Source organism: Pectinophora gossypiella, unplaced genomic scaffold (assembly GCF_024362695.1).
Source record: "Pectinophora gossypiella unplaced genomic scaffold, ilPecGoss1.1 Pgos_30, whole genome shotgun sequence".
Lineage (NCBI taxonomy): Eukaryota > Metazoa > Arthropoda > Insecta > Lepidoptera > Gelechiidae > Pectinophora > Pectinophora gossypiella.
The window spans coordinates 676958-699118 of record NW_026063240.1 but is presented as its reverse complement, the minus strand read 5'-3'; the positions used below and the strand labels follow the sequence as shown (position 1 = coordinate 699118).

The window sequence follows — 22161 nt, the reverse complement described above, 5'->3', positions numbered from 1 at the left end:
CGATCAAATTGATCACGTCATCGTACTTAGGGGGTAGGAAGTAGGCAGAAAACTGAATTGAGTTAGTTATTTTTTTATGGTTTTTGCTGGGAGTTTTGTCTATCATGCCTAAACGACTCAACGGATTTTGATGAAATTTAGTTAGCTGATAGATAGTAATCTAGAAAAGGATATGGCCTATTAATATTTATGCTATCGTACTTAAGGCGTAGGCAGTAGACAGAAAACTAGGTTAGTGATTTTTAATTGTTTGTTTTAAAAGTTTGCCTCATTCACGCCTTAACGTCTGAACGGAATTTTATAAGACTTGGTTAATTTAAAGATAGGATCTTAGGCACGGACACAGGCTACTTTTTATGGCGGGAAAATACCTCATTCCCGCGGAAATCTAGATTTCGTGATCGTGTCAAGAAGCGCATGACGCCATAGCTACTGGAATGATTTCGATGTTTTTTTTTAAACTGAGTGACCTCAAGTTAGTATTTGATCACTTTTCTAACTTAGAGGGTAGGTAGGCGCCATAATTTAGGGAATTTATGATAAAATTTTGATGCAACTGTCTTTATTAAACAGTTATATCTCATTCCTACAGGAACTTACACATAGCTATAGCTAGCTATCTATTAACATTAAAACTCTTTCTAGAATCACATTACGCCAATTAATTGATCTGATTTGTATAAGTTTCTTTATTCAACTGACTGTTACATTACATACAGATAAAATCTAATTACTTACACCACATAATTAATATAGTACTACATGACTAGCTACGCTTTAAACTTGAGGAGGTAATTCGATAGACATTTATACGAACTTTAAGCCCAGTAATCAATCATAGTAATAAGGTAATACTCATTTTAGACAAAGAAACGGATAGGTAATCAGTTCGTCAACGAAATTATAACACCTACACTTAGTTTGTTTACTATTTAACGAGGGAAAATAATCCTTACTAATATTATAAATGCGAAAGTAACTCTGTCTGTCTGTCTGTCTGTTACGCTTTCCCGCTTAAACCTCTCAACCGATTTTGATTAAATTTGGCACAGACAATCTTTAGACCCTGAGAAAGAAAATAGGATACCTTTTATTGCGAAACGAAGGGACGAAGAGATTGAAATAGGGGTTGAAAGTTTGTATGGGATATTTTAATTTTAAAATATAAATCCATGAAACTTTATATTTAAGCACTTGATAAAAAATAATTAAACATTTGTTCTAGCGTTGCTGAAATTTCGACCAGTGAGGGGGTGAAATGAGGGTTGAAAGTTTGTATGGGAGTTCGTCATTTTTGGGGATAAAACCACGAAACTTTATATTTAGGAACTTGATAAGAAATAAAAAAACAATTTGTTAAAGCGTTTTTGAAAATTCGATCTTTGAGGGGATGAAATAGGTGTTGAAATTTTTTATGAGGTTCGTCATTTTTCAAGATAAAAATATTAAATTTTGTGTTTAGGCACTAAATAACAAACAAAAAATCGTTTGTTCAAGCATTTTGAAATTTTTACCAGTATGGGGGTGAAATACGGGTTGAATGTTTGTATGGGTATTCGTCATTTTTGAAGATAAAACCATGAAACTTGGTACGTAGGTCTCTTAGGATGTGCAGAGTTTTTCAACAAACGGATTTTCCGAAATTCGAACGGAACGGAACGGATTCGGAACGGGAACTACGAAGCCAAACTTTTTGTATACAAAATATTAACCACTGAACCTAGGAACATGATATTTAGTAGTTTTGGGTGTATCAAGTTAAAAAAATTTGGCTTTTGTAGATAAAGTTCCTTTTAACGAATACTCTGCATCGCCGCCACTGCCGTCGGTCGTCGTTCGTCGTCGCGCACATTCGCCGAAGTGTGGCGGCAGTCAACGGCGCTGTCTTGTGGTGGGGGAGCGCACGTGGTGTATACGTGGCCTGCTCGCGAGTGTCGAGTCCAAACAATTTCTACATTTTAACAAATAATAACAAAATAGCAAACGTTGTGTACAAAAAAGTTTTAAATTAGGTCATTTTAAAATATTTTTGTACACAACGTGACGCTGACCCCTGTAAGTGTCTTGGACATAAGGGACCGATAAATATTCCTAGGTAATTTCTGCCACTCAATGGAATACAGTATAGGTACTTTATAACGACTGTAAACAGATATTTTTTATTTTTTTTAAATATACCTACTTACTCTCTTTTAATCACATGCTATACCGTTCCTTTTATATAATCCATAATATTCAAATTAAAAGTACGCAGACGAAGTCGCGGGTACCAGCTAGTCACTTATATTTATTGAAATTATGGCTGAATTTTACTTTGAGACATCTAAACACCATGTGCTTGAATAAGTTTGCCGATTTTTAATAATAAGCAAATTAAAAAACACATACTTATTAAATATTTGTGTCATTTTAAACTTATTGTATCTAGTTTTGTTGAAATGTAGGTAAATTACCTATAGTCTTAGATTATCTTGATTGAGAACAACATACAACGAAATTGACAGATTCACACTTCACAGACACATTTTTCTTTTTAGCTTTCGGCATCGTTAAAAAGTATCGCCCCTTCGATTTGATTTAATCTAAACAAAACGTGTCGTACTCTGATGGCGCTTGAACGCAACCACTGTGAACGCAACTGAGGAGCCGAGCCATTACCGTGCGCTGCGAACCCGCGAGCGGGGCATACCTACCCGCTACCCATAGGTAGGGAGGGCCACAACGCTCCGTCCTCTCCCCTTTACTATTTTCATGATTATACTTGTGACATTCCCAAATCCCCTAACACCGAACTAGCTTTATTTGCGGATGATACAGCCATCTTTACTTCGTGCCGTGGTTGAGTTATGATGACCGGAATTCTCCAACGCGTGGCCAATGCCTTGGGCAAGTGGTTTCGCAAATGGAGAATCCAGGTAAACCCGGAGAAAAGTGCAGCGGTGTACTTTTCAAAGGGCTATTATAACACGCCACGGTCACGCCGTCAACTTAAAGTCATCAAGATGTTTGGCAAGCCGATCACTTGGGAGGAGCAAGTCAAATATCTCGGCGTAGTTTTAGATAAACCTCTTACTTTCAAGGCACATATCAAACGTGTGCGCGATCGCGACGCGTGTGTGATGGGCCGTCTTCATTGTCTCCTTAACAAGCGAAGTAAATTGTCCCTTAGGAATAAGGTAAAAATCTACATGACTTGCCATCCGTCCGATCATGACCTATACAGGGGTAGTTTTTGCTCACGCGAGTCCCTCTCAAATCCACCGTCTACAGGTAATACAAAATCGTTTTATGCGGAAAGCCACGGGAGCTCCGTGGTTCCTTCGAAATGAAAATCTGCACATTGACCTAGGTCTGTCAACCATTGCCGAATGGCTCAAATTAGCTTCAAAACGTTTTTTCGATTCTGCTCCGCATCACCCAAATCCCCTGTTAGTTGCGGCTTCTGAATACATCCAGTTTAGGGACGGTACTAAAAAGTATCGTCGTCTGAAGGACGTAATATCCCGACGACCCGATTACTCTAGCCATAGAGGTAGCCAATCAGCTCGCGACATCAAACACTTCAGGACCCCGATACCGACCCCACCGGTGTGGTCGACGGCTTCCCTCAATCAGCGCTTATCGCTATCGACCCGTTAGGGTCGATTAATTCCTTCAAATATTTTTCCTCTCAGACGACGCCCTGAGCCGAGGTTCGCGCCCAACTGGGCACCCTCAGGCCTGTTCTCTTAAACGTTGTACCGGATGAGAGTCTTCAGCGCTCCCCATTTGTCCGGCTAAGTAGTTAATGCCATCTGCGGCAAATCAACATAAGTCACGTCAAAAAAAAAGGGTATGGAGGGGATTCGGTGCACGTATACGCGTGTTTAAAGGCACACACATTACGCGGGCGTAGGCATAAAATGTACGGCGAAAAAGTTGAGTAGTGTAAGGTCTTAAGCGAAATTCTATCTTTGTTTATTTCAAAATGAAAGAATAATAATTAGTATACCAGTTTGGGTTGTATGGTAAATATAAAACTACAAGATTTTTAAGACAGCGGACTCATTGCTAGTTACGTCCTGTTAATACGTGTAGACATGAATGACAAAATAAATAACCACAGTTATTTACGTCCCTATATCAATATTGTTTGTTACAATTTCATGTTAGCTTTAGTGTCGTAAAGACATTGTCATATTTTAAATAACTTTTTTATAAATCAAGACCCTTACATCACATAAGTAAAAAAAAAAGTGATATCTATACTTATAATAAATCTGTAGAGAGGTCAATTCTGTACATTAAATATTTTTTCAAAATAACTATCAGAGGGTGATAAGTGATCGATACTGATGCCAAAAATGCAATCAGTAAAATTTTTGTCTGTCTGTCTGTCTGTCTGTCTGTCTGTCTGTATGTTCCTTATAGAAACAAAAACTACTGGACGGATTTTAATGAAACTTGGTACAATTATTCTTCACACTCCTGGACAGGTCATAGTATACTTTTCATCACGCTACAATCAATAGGAGCAGAGTAGTGAAGGGAAATCCTTTTGTATGAAAAACCTAAACCACTCAAGTTAGACGTTTGAAATTTGGCATGCAGGTACCTTAGATACCGTAGAGGTGCACTAAGAAAGGAATTCCCGAAATTCCTACGGGAACGGGAATTAGCGGGAAAATCCTTTTGTATGAAAAATCTAAACCACTCAAGTTAGACTTTTGAAATTTGGCATGCAGGTACCTTAGATAACGTAGAGGAGCACTAAGAAAGGAATTCCCGAAATTCCCACGGGAACGGGAATTAGCGGAAAAATATTTTTGTATGAAAAATCTAAACCATTCAAGTTAGATGTTTGAAATTTGTCATGCAGTTACCTTAGATACCGTAGAGGTGTACTAAGAAAGGAATTCCCGAAATTCCCACGGGAACGGGAATTAGCGGGAAAATCCTTTTGTATGAAAAATCTAAACCATTCAAGTAAGATGTTTAAAATTTGGCACGCAGGTACCTTAGACACCGTAGAGGTGTACTAAGAAAGGAATTCCCGAAATTCCCACGGGAACGGGAATTAGCGGAAAAATCCTTTTGTATGAAAAATCTAAACCACTCAAGTTAGACGTTTGAAATTTGGCATGCAGGTACTTTAATAAACTTAAAGCTTAGTTGCAACAGGATATTACAAAATTCCCACGGGAACGGTAGTTAGCGGGAAAAAACATTTGTATGAAAAAATCAAATCTAAATAAAAGGAGAAACTGACTGACTCAGTGACTGACATATCAACGCATAGCCTGAACGGCTAAATGTAGGCATTTGAAATTTGGAAGGGACATAGCTTAGGTACCGTAGAGGTGCACTAAGAAAGGAATTCCCGGAATTCCCACGGGAACGGAAATTAGCGGGAAAATCCTTTTGTATGAAAAATCTAAACCGCTTAAGTTAGACGCTTGAAATTTGGCATGCAGGTACTTTAGTTAACTTAAACCTTAGTTGCAACAGGATATTGCAAAATTCCCACGGAAACGGGAGTTAGCGGGAAAAAAACATTTGTATGAAAAAATCGAAACCGCGTAAGATAGATGTTTTCAATTCAATTCAATTAAATTATTTATTGCATTCCATGTAGTACAATGGGGTGTTACATAGGCATAGGAACTAAAACATGGACCCTGTAGGGCACAGCAACGTTGAAGGGAAGAGAGGAAGTGTGTATTAAAATTAAAACTCAATGAACAATCAATTAAAAAAAAATCAATTCAATCAATTGATTCAATCTAGCATGCATGCATACCTTAGTAAATATAAAGTTTATTTTTGGCTGTATTTTGAAAAATGAGAGTTATTGGGAAAAAAATTGTATGAAAAAATCTAAACTGCATAAGTTAGATGCTTGAAATTTGATATGCACTCCCACACACACAAAGATCTCTCTCTTATATAACACGCCACGCGGACGAAGTCGCGGGCAAAAGCTAGTACATCATACTTTCAAAATCTTGGGTCCTTTACGACGTTTTATTCAAAAATATCAGAAAATTCAATCGTTCATAAAATAAAAAATATGAGGGCTATTGGTATTTCAAATGTATCAATCGATAGAGAAAAACAAGCTCTATCGAATAATGCAATAAAAAATTTTTGCCCAAATGTCCCTTACAGCAATTGAAATTTCCAGCGACGTTATAGTAAGTGATCCTCAAAAGATAGACATAATATGCTATTGTGGACTTTTCGGTAGACCTACAGGGGTATCGTGGGTCCGAGATGCAAAAGAGGAAAAATTCAACCATACATTGTTTTGTTATATCTAAATGGGCTCAGGCAGCGTTTCCGCCGAAAGCTCCCAGTCGGCTACATTTGTAACGATAGGAGGAGGAGGTGGTATACAGGGTGTTAGGGACATCGTAACGAAAAAAAAAAATGGAACGCCTATTTTATTGTACTAAAAACGATGGTGGGTGTTTTTCTTGTCGCAAATGTTTAATTAAGATTTTGAATTTTTACTGTGCCGCAATGTAAGTCGAACAACGCGGCACACAGACGTTAAACCTACGCACGGCTACGTTACGCGTGCGTGCGTGATACGATGTTGTATCTAGATAGGAGTTTTCATTCTCTTGTATTTAGATGCTTAGTGGTGCAACGTTTAAAAATGTTGAGTTTGTTGAAGTAGAACACCTACTGCTACGATTTTTCACGCACGGTACCTACCTACCAGTTATTAAAACGTTCCTAACTTATTAACAATAAAAACCCTACTCTTGCCTTACCTTAATTGTTATTCCTTCGGATGAAGTACCTAGGTAGGTACCCTAGAACATGTCACGTCACGTAGGTATGCAACATCGCGTTTCCTCCGCGGTAGGTAGGTATCACACGCACTCACAAACACAACACCTTGCTCTTTAATAAACATCAACAATCTTCCATACTTTTGCGCAGTAAATGGTCTATGATCTATCATCATAGTCGACACTACTCATTTACAGAATGAAACAAACACTCACAAACACGAAAAAAATATCCTCGAAAAACATCACGCGATTCGGGTCAAGCTTAGTATTCGACTGAGCGGAAGCGCGCGGCGGCGTTAGCGCAAAGCATCAAAGGCGCCGACTACGGGCGCCGACGACTCGACGACGCACCGGCCGCGGCCGAGTCGAGCCGACGACTAGAGAGAGAGAAGTATGTTTATGGTGCAAGTGACAGAGAAAGAAATAGTATCTGTTCGTATGCCTACTTTATTGGCGAGCGTTGCCCTTGACCCGTGCGCCGGCTATTCACCTGCGCATAGCTGAAGTTGTAGATACGTTAGTATTATCATTGATGACATTGATAAAATTTAATAATTAGTAATTTTTATTTGTTTATTTTAAATGTGCGTTCTATGCAGCTTAAAACACAATATGGGACTGAAAAAAATCTAATTTTTTTATGAATTTTGCGACAGGAAACTTCACTTGATACCTATCAACTCAAAGAAATACCTAGTATCTGTTCGTAATGCCTACTTTATTGGCGCGCGTTGCTCTTGATCCGTGAGGCTATTCACGTCCGAGTATCCATCAAGACAGATCAAACAAGCCCTAACTCGGAGGTCTTGCGTCCCAGGATCCTTTAATTATGTCTTAGAACCTTCTTGGCCTATGTGGTCCAGTGGTTGAGCGATGGGATGCGGAGGGTCCGGGTTCGTATTCCGGTGGGGACATATCACAAAAATCTGTTTATAAGGCCTTTGGTTGGGACGTTACAGGCTGATCACCTGATTGTCCGAAAGTAAAATGATCCGTGCTTCGGAAGGTACGTTAAGTCGTTGCTCCCGTCTACTAGGTACTTATGTAAGCACGTAGCCGTTACATGAATATTGTACACAGAACAGGATAGGTTTAATTAGTTCTTTACTGATGATTTAACAATGAGATTTAAAACCACGAATAACTTAGTACTTAGTACCTCGGTACCAACATGTAACAAGAAAAATAAGATCACTCCTCTCGGACAATTTTTTTCTTTGAACATGCCGACATTGCCTACGCGGCGGAGTTGCCGAACTATCGATAGGTAGATTATCAATTGTTGAACTTGAAAATTGTCTAAACTATCGAAAGTAGTGATAGTACATTTAGATCGATACTAGCGATAGTACCGATAGGTCTTGCTTTGTAATAATAATGGGTATTGATCTAAAAGATCTATCGATAGGTACCTACTATTGGTTTTTTTTTTAACTAGGTATCGATAGAATATCGATAGGCAACACTCTGGCGGAGTGTCCGCCCAATTCTAGACGCGATCTCGCTCGATTTTTGTGTAGCGAGGTTTTGCGTAGGTACTTGCATACTAAGTTGGTGGATGGGTTGACATAGTAGGTAACTAATTACCTAATCTGTGGTGGTTGTGTTAGTTGGTTGTTAGTTATTCTAATGACAACAAAGAATACTTATTTACTGTTTCAACTGTTTTAGGTAGATAATGGCCCCGATTCCTATGAGTAAATGAATGAATAACCCGGTCGAATTAAAAAGGTATCTCGCTGGTATGCAAACCGTTTGACGTGTGCTGTCAACTTAATTCTGTCGGTTGTTTTAGATTTCTGCTTAAAATTGACGTGTATTCCATAAATTTTATGCCTGTTGATTATCCGTCCATTTAAGAATAAGAATAAAATAAATTTATAATTTACGATAGACAGAGAAAGAAATAGGATCGGTTCGTAGTGCCTACTTTGTAGGCCGCGCCGCCGCCGCGCCGCCGCCGGCGTGCGGAGCGGGGCGCGCGGAGCGGGGCGTGCGGAGCGGGGCGCGCGGCGCGGTGCGTGTGGCCGTTGACCCGTTCGAGCAGCTGTTGTCTCCATTACATCGAAAATTTTCGATAATTTGTCATTATTGTTTTTTTTATTGAAATTTGGGTTCTATGCAGCTAAAAGCACAATATGGAATTGAAAATAATTAAAAACAAAACTCAAAATTTCATGAATTTTGCGACGGAAAATTCCACTAGATATTAACTCAGGATCATGGTCTGAATCATCCCTCTCAGTATTCGTTACGATGTCACTAACACCCAGTATAGGGCTGCTATGGAAAGATGTCAATTGTAAAATGCCCGAATCGTAACAAGTTGCTCTGTCGCGATTACGAGGAGTAGAACGAAAAATGAAGGCAGACGAAGGATACGCTCAAAGATACCAAGAGAGAATTGATCATCTGTTTCATAATGATTACGCCGGTGTTGTAAACAACCCACAAGATAGTCCAAGAGTTTGGTATCTTCCGCATTTTGGGGTTGACAACCCAAATAAAAAGAAGCTTCGCTTAGTGTTCGACGCTGTCGCCCAGAGTAACGGTCAGTCACTCAATGATTTTCTTTTTAAAGGACCTGACCTACTACAGTCCTTATATGGCATAATGCTACGATTTAGAGAAAACCAGTTCGCAATAACCGGCGATATTCGTGATATGTTTTTACGCATATTTTACAAGAAGATCAAAACTCACTACGATTCTTATGGAAAGACAACAATGGACAACTGAAGACTTGTGCGATGACATCCCTGATTTTCGGCGCAAACTGTTCGCCCTTTATCGCACAGTTTATTAAAAATAAAAATGCGCAACGATATGAGTCCACTATGCCACCACAGCTATATATAAACAGTACTATATGGATGACTATATCGACAGTTTCCCTGATGAGCAATCAGCTGTTGAGTTGATAGAACAAGTCACTTTCATTCATAAACAAGGTGGTTTTGAAATCAGAAACTGGACTAGTAACAGCGAAACAAATTATGAATAGTTTGCCAAAAGAGACCTTAACTCCCTTTGCAGTAAGGTTTAAAATAGAGCAACCCTATGACGGCGAACGGACATTGGGCTTAATATGCTTTCCTAAAGAAGACGCCCTAAGTTTTGATGTGTCATTCAAACGCATCCCTGAGCCTATTATCAGTGGTCAACAAGTACCAACTAAGCGAGAAATGCTACGAGTGATTATGTCGCTATTTGATGTTTACGGTTTCTTATCACCGTTTACTATCAAGGGGAAAATAATGTTACAAGACACTTGGAAGTCCGGAATACAATAGGATGACGCAATACCCAATGAAATATTCGCTAAATGGGTGAAATGGCTTGAAATGTTAAAAAACATAAATAAAATACGCCTGCCTAGACACTACGCGGCAGCAGTGAGAGCGAGCGAGACAGAAGATACGCTGAGGACACATGTACTTAATAGCGCGCGGCAGCGGCCGCCGCCCCACTGTGCTGCGCCCGCGCCGCCGCCGCCGCCTGCCGTTACCTCGTGTTTTGTTTACTCGACCGGCTGAGCCTCGCTGCTATACAAATCTACAATTACATATATTTTGTGACGCTTCTAAGAAGCAATGTGCGCCGCTGCTTACTGGCGTTGGATAAATAACAACGGACGCGCCGAGATAGCATTCATTTCAAGTAAATGTAGAGTGACCCCAGTTAAACATGTCTCTGTGCCGCGGTTAGAACTGCAAGCCGCGGTTATGGCTACGAGATTAGCGTATACCATAATAAAAGAACAAAATATGAAGCCGGAAAAAAAAATCTATTGGAGTGACTCAAGCACTGTTTTATACTGGATTCGTAATGATGCGAGAAACTATAAAACATTTATCGCGCATCGTCTCGGTGAGATCGACGAGCTGTCAAAAATGAGTGAGTGGCGATATGTACCTACCAGCTTGAATGTGGCCGATATAGCCTTTTTTTTTTTTGCTCTGGCAACCCTACGGTTAAGTTGTAAACAAATTAGCTCTCGTAGTTCTTAATTATTTAAATTAATTTATCGTATATAATAAGCCACTGTATGTAGCTTTTGTGGACTACTCCAAGGCTTTCGACAGTCTGAAACACTCCGCGATTTTCACAGCTCTTCGTAATCAAAAGATAAACGACACGTACGTAAGGCTTTTGGAGTCAGTCTACAGTAGCAGTACAGCATCCATCAAGCTTCAATCTCAGGGTCCCACATTCCGAATAGAAAAGGGCGTGAAGCAGGGTGATCCCCTTTCCCCAAAACTATTCACTTGTACCCTGGAGGAAGTTTTCAGGCGGCTAACAGTCCCATGGACGGAAAAAGGAATTGTCGTCGGCGAGAAAAGACTTACAAATCTTCGTTTCGCCGATGACATAGTACTTTTCGCATCCACGTCAGATGAGCTCCAACAAATGCTCCAAGATCTAAGCACAGCGAGCCTTGAGGTTGGACTAATGATGAACAGGGAGAAAACCCAATTAATGACCAATGGCAGGAAAAGTAGGATTGAGGTTGATGGGCAGGTAATACATTATGTTGACGAATACATTTACTTGGGCCAAGTAGTCTCGTTCCAAAATAGACAAGCAAAAGAGATCGACCGTCGTATCGACAACGCCTGGAAGAGCTACTGGTCACTAAAGCATCTAATGAAGGGGGATCTCCCCCTTTCATTGAAACGTAAGCTCGTCGACATGTGTATCCTGCCGATCCTAACCTACGGTGCCCAAACATGGTCACTGACAGCATCTCAAAAGTCCAAGCTCAAGGTCTGCCAAAGAGCAATGGAACGCAGTATCCTAGGCGTTAAATGAATCGACCGTGTGCGAAACACTACACTGCGCTCCAAAACGGGTATCACTGATGTAGGGAAAAAGTCCGCCAAACTGAAGTGGGACTGGGCCGGACACGTTTGTCGGATGCATCCGGAGCGGTGGGCACGAGTCGTTACTCACTGGATACCTCAGGGCGGGCTTAGAAGTCGAGGCAGACCGCGTAAAAGATGGTGTGACGACCTCAATGCTTATCGCAAGGATTGGCCGGAGATCGCGCAAAGTCGAGAGGAGTGGAAAAATCAAGGGGAGGCCTTTGCCCAGCAGTGGGATCGTATAGGCTAAATAAGATAAGATATATAAATTCATAAAAAACCAATTTCGTCATAATATTCTTATCATATTTTAACAATATTGTATAAATTTGTGTGGTTATAAGTGCTATAAGGCGTTTAAATTGTGATAAGTGTCTTTGTGTCAGTTAAACCGTTACAAACTCAAAAGTGCGTAATCTTTTCGGAATCTATAGTGCATTCTAAATACTTATTAAAGAATAACGATTATCAAAATTGTAAGTAACTACCACTCTTTCTTTGGTGGCTTCTCACTGAAACGTTTTCTTTTCTTTTGTTGCTTTAAAACACTATGAGTACTATGTCTTCTATGACTACTCGCAGTGTGGCAGCTCGTAAGCTAGAAGATCAATTAAAGCTGGCTTTACTAGAACTTAAGAATTCTAAAGCGTTATGTGAGCAGCTACTATCAGAGAGAGAGGATAGCGAGAAGGAGGTATTGGTCATACTAGAACAAAATAAACAATTAAAGAGTGAGATGGCGGCTTTACATCAGCGTTTAAATGATGTGGAAGACCAAAATGACCAGCTACAAAGAACGGTGCATGTGTTTGACCGGAGCTGCGATGAGTTTGAGACCGCCCTCAAGCGCACCGTTGTTCTGGAACGCGAGCTGCGCGGCGCGCATAAACAAATATCGGACTTTGAACTCGCGGACAGTACTTTTAAAACGTCTCGGACACAATCGCTGTTTGACGAGCTGATCACAGACTCACCTGACTTGGTCCCTGCCGCCACCCCATCTCACGAGGTGTTGTGTTCAAAGAGTAACCTCACTTGTGACTCACCACAACTTCAAACCACCACTTGTTTAATACGGGGCAACATCTATTGAACGAAATTAATACTTGTACCGTAACGTTAGAAAACCAAACAAAAAAATATGAGTGTGAAATTGATCAGCTCCAGGCACAGATAAAAAACTGACAAAATCCTTAGAAAATATGACACTGGACTACGAAGTAGCTCAGAACACTATTCGAAAGCACGAGCTGGCCGCTGATAAGTTAGTGAATTTGAGTTTTCACAACGCGGAACGCTTCGATTCACTAATAAATCGTCAGTATAGTTGCAAGCATTCATCCTCGCAGACTGAGCGGCTTGCTCGTGTTTCCGAGTCCTCCCCGCTGTCCGCGGTCCCGTACGCACTTCTACTGTCTAATTAAGCTCGATCGAAATCAATCGTTTGTGGAAGTGGCAGGCATCTCCCCCCTTTCGAAACCCCTCGGCAAAGTCCGAGGTTAGGGCTCGCTAGGTCCGTCTCGGCCCCCGACCCGCGACAGGTGGTCGCGACTAAGTGCCGGTGAGCTCCCGGAACCCCACACTTCGGCACTGGTCTGCCGGGTGTGGTTAGGCCGGGAGGGAAGCCGGTGGGAGCGATCGCCTGGCACGAGTAAGATTGGGTGTCGGCCGGCTTTCGAGGGGTCGTAGGGTCCTTGCCCGGTGGGCTGGGGACGCCTGGTGCGCCAGGTGTCCCCCGGTTGTTCTCCCGGCGGGAAAGGAGTTCTGACTCCGCCGCCCCCCTCCCTCCCCAAACGGCGCCCCAAGCGCCCCAGGATCTTCCGCAGGAGCGCGGCGGCTTCCCTACTTGGGATTCCGCACCTGCGGGAGACCCTGGCGTCACTGCGCCAACCCGCGCGTGACGCAGTGCGTCCCTCCCCCCCTCCACGCCGGGGGCGGGGGAGACGTACTTCGACGCGCCCCTCGCCCCCGCGGGCGAGGGTCCCTCGCCACCATGCCATCTGCGGCAAATCAACATAAGTCACGTCAAAAAAAAAAGGGTATGGAGGGGATTCGGTGCACGTATACGCGTGTTTAAAGGCACACACATTACGCGGGCGTAGGCATAAAATGTACGGCGAAAAAGTTGAGTAGTGTAAGGTCTTAAGCGAAATTCTATCTTTGTTTATTTCAAAATGAAAGAATAATAATTAGTATACCAGTTTGGGTTGTATGGTAAATATAAAACTACAAGATTTTTAAGACAGCGGACTCATTGCTAGTTACGTCCTGTTAATACGTGTAGACATGAATGACAAAATAAATAACCACAGTTATTTACGTCCCTATATCAATATTGTTTGTTACAATTTCATGTTAGCTTTAGTGTCGTAAAAGACATTGTCATATTTTAAATAACTTTTTTATAAATCAAGACCCTTACATCACATAAGTAAAAAAAAAGTGATATACATCATACTTTCAAAATCTTGGGTCCTTTACGACGTTTTATTCAAAAATATCAGAAAATTCAATCGTTAATAAAATAAAAAATATGAGGGCTATTGGTATTTCAAATGTATCAACCGATAGAGAAAAACAAGCTCTATCGAATAATGCAATAAAAAATGTTTGCCCAAATGTCCCTTACAGCAATTGAAATTTCCAGCGACGTTATAGTAAGTGATCCTCAAAAGATAGACATAATATGCTATTGTGGACTTTTCGGTAGACCTACAGGGGTATCGTGGGTCCGAGATGCAAAAGAGGAAAAATTCAACCATACATTGTTTTGTTATATCTAAATGGGCTCAGGCAGCGTTTCCGCCGAAAGCTCCCAGTCGGCTACATTTGTAACGATAGGAGGAGGAGGTGGTATATAGGGCTGCTATGGAAAGATGTCAATTGTAAAATGCCCGAATCGTAACAAGTTGCTCTGTCGCGATTACGAGGAGTAGAACGAAAAATGAAGGCAGACGAAGGATACGCTCAAAGATACCAAGAGAGAATTGATCATCTGTTTCATAATGATTACGCCGGTGTTGTAAACAACCCACAAGATAGTCCAAGAGTTTGGTATCTTCCGCATTTTGGGGTTGACAACCCAAATAAAAAGAAGCTTCGCTTAGTGTTCGACGCTGTCGCCCAGAGTAACGGTCAGTCACTCAATGATTTTCTTTTTAAAGGACCTGACCTACTACAGTCTGTTGGCAACATCAAGGTCTATATTATTTTTACTGTAATATTTTGTCCTATGGCAATATTACGGGACTTTACGCCACGGACTTTGCCGACGAGGCACGTTTTCTTATATCTCCTAACTTTATGTAAATATTTCCTAGTTCTTAATTCTAATACAGTCCACTTTAACATATCGAAGAGTTTTATTTACCGGAGCGACCATCGCCTCCAACATTGGTCCATACGAGACCGGGAAAAATCAGTGACCTTGAAGACAAAGAAAGCAGCGCGGCGGCGGGAAAGTGTCGTCAACATAAAGTCAACGATAGCATATTTCCTACGACGGGTGGCAGCGATTTACGTCGAATTATTAATGGACGAGCCATCTATCGCAACAAAATAGGAATTTGCGGCGATTCTATACATTCTTCACTTCAACTTCAACTTCAAACGCTTCGCGCCTACGAGGTTTGGCGGCAAAATGTTTCCTAGTCATTCCATCGCTACATAATAGGCTGCAGAAACAGCGATAAGAAGATTATAGAAGAAGGAAGAAACCTACATGTTTTCACGCTACATAATCGTGAGCATCAATTCTGTTTCATATTTTCAAGCTACACGCAAAATTTATCGTGAGCGGCAATTTTTTATTTTTTTTTATAAAAGTGACTTCAATTTTTTCACTTCAATCTACTTCAATATTGACTGGGTATCATTGATCGGTGTCTTCGTCGCACATATTTACCGCAAGAGGGCAACATCTATTCCACTCACTCACTCCGTGTGCCGTGTGCGTGCGGCCTATAATACAACGGCGGCACAGCATTTCAGCCAATCACGGACGAGCGGGAAATTTGACGCAGAGCGGCAACCAATCACAGCAAGGTGACGCAGTGAAGCTCTACCGGCGCGACGAGGAACGAATCTCCGAACAATTTTTTGAATTTTTTACTCATTCAGCCATTTTAATTTTTTCGTTAAATCATAATTTCATTTTTTACATTTTATATTTATACAAGTTTTATTCGTTTGTTATATACTATTGTAATTGTTATTAACGGCAATGGCAGACGACGAGCGTTTTCATCATTTAATTGCAGCAAGAGGATACGTAAAGGGCACGTTGACACGGATTTTTAATTTTGTGGCTAGTGAACAATTCAACAAGGCGACTATGGACACCTTAAACATTCGCAAGTCGCGGCTCGAGACTTCGTTCAAGGAGTACGAGCAGTTTAATGTGGAAATAATACAGCTTAGTGATGACGACAAGGAGGATGTAGAGTCCATGGAGGACAAGTATTACTCGGCCCTTAGTTCCCTGAGCAGCCAACTGTCTTTGCTCTCTGGTACGGCTATGCGTACCGAGAAGCCTAACACGCCGTCAACGTCGTCTGTCACGGCTGCCAAGCTCAATCTGCCTCAAATACAAATTAAACCTTTCACTGGTAAGTACGGTGACTTTAAGCCGTTTATTCAACTGTATAACAGCATGATTCATAATAATAGTTCGTTAGACAATATCCAACGCATGTACTATTTAAGGACTTTGTTAAAAGATGAACCTTATGACTTGATTAAGAACTTACCTTTGTTAGATGAGAGTTATGAAGAGGCATTGCAATTAATTAACACTAGATATAACAATCGTCATTTGATTATTTGTGATCATATTAACACAATCTTGGATATGCCCTCTGTATCAAAATCAACCTCAGTGCAACTGCGCGAGTTTATATCGACAGTTAGGCAGGAAATTGCGGCTTTAAAGAACTTAGACGACTCAGTTAAATCGTGGGATGCCATATTATTGTGTCTTTTGTTTCGCAAACTAGATACCTACACGGCACGAGCATATCAGATGGAACGAGACCTGAAGGCTGACCCGTCCCTCAAGGAGTTCCTTGAGTACCTAGAACGACGAGCCATGGCTCTGGAAACTGCAGACCAGGGTATGGTAAGGAAGAAACTGGCTGTCAACATCGCAACCGACTCAGGAGCCTCCGGATGTCTGAAATGTAAGTCCACAACCCACAAATTATTTAACTGCCCGCATTTTAAATGTATGGCTGTCGCTGACAGAATAAAGTTTGTTAGGGCTAACAAGTTGTGTGAGATATGCTTAAATTCACACACTAAAAAATGCAGATACCATTTCCGATGCGCTACATGCAGGCAAGCGCATAATACATTACTGCACGCTGAGGAAGTGGTCAATACAATACAGTCATGCAATTTTTCTTGTGACAATGCACATGTGATCCTTCCCACTTGCCGTGTCAAGGTTGTTGCTAAGGATGGCACGGAGCACACCATAAAGGCCTTATTAGACAGTGGCTCACAGGCTTCGTTTGTTACCAGCAAGCTTGTCAATATGCTAGGCATGACTCCTAAGCGGAATGCGGCTGATATAGTTGGTATTTCCAATGCAAAGACCAAAATATCCTATTCCCTTCCGTTGCATGTCTATTCATTGAAGTCTGACTATTCAACTACGGTCAACTGCCATGTCATTGACACAATCACATGCAAACTCCCACAAAACAAGATTGACTTGTCGTGTATGTTCATCCCACCTGCCTTACCACTTGCTGATGATAACTTTAATGTGCCTGGGGAAATTAATATGCTTATGGGTGCGGACATATTTTTTCAGGTGATACTGCCATCCACGGAGCCAGAGCGCCTCTCATTGCAGAATGAGCTGCCCACACCGCGCTTCATACACACCAAGTTCGGCTATGTAGTGGGAGGTAGTGTTGCAGACCAGCATGCGGCTGATAAGGTTGTATCTTTGTTTTGTCAAAGCTGTGATAACGGTCTTAATAATGCTGTAAGTTCATTTTGGGAAGCTGAAAGTGTACCACATGTATATAATGAAAAAACTACAGAGCAAGAGCTCTGCGAAAATATATTTCAAAACTCTGTGAAGTTGCAGGACAATCAATTTTCATTAGATTTGCCTTTGAAATTGCCTTTAGATGAGGTAAGCAATACATTAGGTGATTCATTCCATAGTGCACTTCAGCGATTTTTGAGTTTAGAAAAACGATTACATAAAGATGAGAAGTCTTTCTCTGAATATCAGAGCTTTATTAAAGATTTTATAAAATTGAACCATGCGCATTATGTTGACATTGAGCAATACGATTTTGCTAGGGATCCCCTATACTTTTTTGCTCATTTTGCTGTCATGAATGAACACAGTAGGTCAACTCGCTTAAGAACTGTTTTTGATGGATCATTGAAGGGTAGCAAGGGAGTGTCTTTGAATGACTTGCTATTGAATGGACCTGTTGTTCAACGAGACCTCTTTGATATCATTTTATTGTACCGTTTCGGCGCGTACACGATTACGGCTGACATTCGCCATATGTTTAGAAACATACGAATCAATCCTCAGTACACTTCCTTACAAAATGTGTTGTGGCGGGACAGTCCAAATGAGGACATTAAATGTATTCAATTGGATACCGTTACGTACGGGCTAAAAAGTTCTAGTTACCTGGCCACACGCTGTTTAAAAGAGTTATCAACGCGATTTAATAATGAGCTCCCATTAGCTTCATTTATTCTAGATAATTGTTGTTACGTTGATGACATTTTATATTCTAATGACGACTTATCTACATTAGTTACAGCAAAGAATGAGTTGCGGGAAATGCTTGCTAGAGGTGGATTTCAGACACATAAATGGACATCCAACAACCCTGACGTCTTGTCTGACATACTGCCGGAACAGCGGCACTTAAATGAGCTGCCTAGCCCAGAGAATCAGAGTTTTAAAGCACTAGGTTTGAATGTCGATTTAAGTGACGATTCTTTCATAATTTCATCCCCTGAACCATACGATTTTAAACGAGTAACTAAGCGTAATATTTTAAGTTACGTTTGCAAATTTTTCGATCCCATGGGTTACGCAAGCCCCATTATAGTTAGGGCAAAGGTCATACTACAGAAGATATGGTCTGCAAACGTAGGTTGGGACTCTCCTCTCCCTGAAAACATAAAAAATGAATGGTTACAATTTATAGAAAGCTTGAATAAGTTAGAGCCAATTTATTTAAGTAGGAATATTCCTGTGAAACAAGCAGTCAAGGTGGAGCTCATTGGGTTTGCCGATGCCTCCAGCAAGGTGGCTTATGGTTGCTGTACATACCTGCGGGTCACATCGTCGACAGGTGAGGTGCTGCTAAGTTTACTTTGCTCTAAATCCAGGATTAATCCCCTTAGTAAAAGCCTAACTGTTCCCAGGCTTGAGTTGAATGCATGTCTGTTACTTGCAAAGTTAGTTAAAAAAGTGTATGAAACTATTCAGTTAAAAATTTCCATCCATAACGTATACTTGTTCTCTGATAGCAAGATAGTACTTGCTTGGATGAAGACAGAGGTGGCAAAGCTGGGAGCATATGTGGCAAATAGAATAAAAGTTGTTTGCGACTTAACATCCAACTTTCACTGGCTTTATGTTAATACTATTGATAACCCTGCCGATCTAGTAAGCAGAGGTATTAACCCCAGTGATCTTCCACACTCCAAGTTATGGTGGCACGGCCCAGACTTTCTGCGAAACAGTGAGTATCCATTCAATGAACATATGGACTTACCTGTTAATTTACCTGAGCTGAAGTCTGCTACACCCGGGTCACCTGCAAACCTACCTGAAGCCCGTCCTCCAGCGCCGTGATCTCCATGGTCGCGCAATCGCAAGCAGAGGTAATCTATTATATTTACAAGTATTCGTCCATACAAAAATAACACGAGTTTACTTATGTACTGAGATTCTGTCGCAATATTAAATCTAAATACGATAAAAAACGTACCTAATAACTATTTGTCTAGTGCCGAGTTTAAGTAATACATTGAGACTGATTTTGAAACATGATTACTTTGCTTCACTTAAAGAGGAATTCCACTCTATAGGAAATGGTTATTGTTTTGAAAAGTAGGTATCTTAAAGCCTTTGTTTCCGTTTGTAGATGAACAGGGCCTTTTAAAGAGTAGGGGGCAGGCTTAACCATGCTAATGTTACCTATGTTAAGGAATACCCCTTGATATTATTTAAAAATTCACGTTACACAACTCATTATTCGGAATGAGCATTACATGCATTGGTAGGTAAATTTTAGAATAAGATTACAAAGTTATTTTATTTTATAAGATATGTGCTTATGTAATTACTTACCTGAAGATACATTGTTATGTTTTACTTACATACCTATTATAGGATATTTTTATATAGAACTAGTTGGTACCCGCGACTTCGTCTGCGTACTTTTAATTTGAATATTAAGGATTATATAAAAGGAACGGTATAGCATGTGATTAAAAGAGAGTAAGTAGGTATATTTAAAAAAAATAAAATATATCTGTTTACAGTCGTTATAAAGTACCTATGTATTCCATTCTTATCTTATTTAGCCTATACGATCCCACTGCTGGGCAAAGGCCTCCCCTTGATTTTTCCACTCCTCTCGACTTTGTGCGATCTCCGGCCAATCCTTGCGATAAGCATTGAGGTCGTCACACCATCTTTTACGCGGTCTGCCTCGACTTCTAAGCCCGCCCTGAGGTATCCAGGTGAGGTATGAGGTGTATTCCATTGAGTGGCAGAAATTACCTAGGAATATTTATCGGTCCCTTATGTCCAAGACACTTACAGGGGTCAGCGTCACGTTGTGTACAAAAATATTTTAAAATGACCTAATTTAAAACTTTTTTGTACACAACGTTTGCTATTTTGTTATTATTTGTTAAAATGTAGAAATTGTTTGGACTCGACACTCGCGAGCAAGCCACGTATACAGCACGTGCGCTCCCCCACCACAAGACAGCGCCGTTGACTGCCGCCACACTTCGGCGAATGTGCGCGACGACGAACGACGACCGACGGCAGTGGCGGCGATGCAGAGTATTCGTTAAAAGGAACTTTATCTACAAAAGCCAAATTTTTTTAACTTGATACACCCAAAACTACTAAATATCATGTTCCTAGGTTCAGTGGTTAATATTTTGTATACAAAAAGTTTGGCTTCGTAGTTCCCGTTCCGAATCCGTTCCGTTCCGTTCGAATTTCGGAAAATTCGTTTGTTGAAAAACTCTGCACATCCTAAGAGACCTACGTATCAAGTTTCATGGTTTTATCTTCAAAAATGACGAATACCCATACAAACATTCAACCCGTATTTCACCCCCATACTGGTAAAAATTTCAAAATGCTTGAACAAACGATTTTTTGTTTGTTATTTAGTGCCTAAACACAAAATTTAATATTTTTATCTTGAAAAATGACGAACCTCATAAAAAATTTCAACACCTATTTCATCCCCTCAAAGATCGAATTTTCAAAAACGCTTTAACAAATTGTTTTTTTATTTCTTATCAAGTTCCTAAATATAAAGTTTCGTGGTTTTATCCCCAAAAATGACGAACTCCCATACAAACTTTCAACCCTCATTTCACCCCCTCACTGGTCGAAATTTCAGCAACGCTAGAACAAATGTTTAATTATTTTTTATCAAGTGCTTAAATATAAAGTTTCATGGATTTATATTTTAAAATTAAAATATCCCATACAAACTTTCAACCCCTATTTCAATCTCTTCGTCCCTTCTTTTCGCAATAAAAGGTATCCTATTTTCTTTCTCAGGGTCTAAAGATTGTCTGTGCCAAATTTAATCAAAATCGGTTGAGAGGTTTAAGCGGGAAAGCGTAACAGACAGACAGACAGACAGAGTTACTTTCGCATTTATAATATTAGTAAGGATTATTTTCCCTCGTTAAATAGTAAACAAACTAAGTGTAGGTGTTATAATTTCGTTGACGAACTGATTACCTATCCGTTTCTTTGTCTAAAATGAGTATTACCTTATTACTATGATTGATTACTGGGCTTAAAGTTCGTATAAATGTCTATCGAATTACCTCCTCAAGTTTAAAGCGTAGCTAGTCATGTAGTACTATATTAATTATGTGGTGTAAGTAATTAGATTTTATCTGTATGTAATGTAACAGTCAGTTGAATAAAAAAACTTATACAAATCAGATCAATTAATTGGCGTAATGTGATTCTAGAAAGAGTTTTAATGTTAATAGATAGCTAGCTATAGCTATGTGTAGGTTCCTGTAGGAATGAGATATACCTGTTTAATAAAGACAGTTGCATCAAAATTTTATCATAAATTCCCTAAATTATGGCGCCTACCTACCCTCTAAGTTAGAAAAGTGATCAAATACTAACTTGAGGTCACTCAGTTTAAAAAAAAACATCGAAATCATTCCAGTAGCTATGGCGTCATGCGCTTCTTGACACGATCACGAAATCTAGATTTCCGCGGGAATGAGGTATTTTCCCG

The 22161-nt window shown here is 40.4% G+C and overlaps 1 protein-coding gene across 3 annotated transcripts; it reads left to right on the top strand.

Annotated features, from left to right (window-relative positions):
- The first annotated feature begins 15414 nt into the window (after window positions 1-15414).
- LOC126380859 (uncharacterized) lies at window positions 15415-20050 on the top strand. Of its 3 annotated transcripts, none has more exons than XM_050030446.1 (3): window positions 15415-16254; window positions 16642-16824; window positions 17463-20050. In XM_050030446.1, exon 3 carries the CDS (start codon window positions 18000-18002, stop codon window positions 19491-19493), a length of 1494 nt encoding a protein of 497 aa, XP_049886403.1. In that variant the 5' UTR covers window positions 15415-16254; window positions 16642-16824; window positions 17463-17999; the 3' UTR covers window positions 19494-20050. The 3 variants fall into 3 exon arrangements, with proteins under 3 accessions (XP_049886403.1, XP_049886404.1, XP_049886402.1); XM_050030447.1 differs by having other exon boundaries at window positions 15424-16254; XM_050030445.1 differs by lacking the exon at window positions 15415-16254 and having other exon boundaries at window positions 16261-16824.
- Window positions 20051-22161: the final 2111 nt, after the last annotated feature.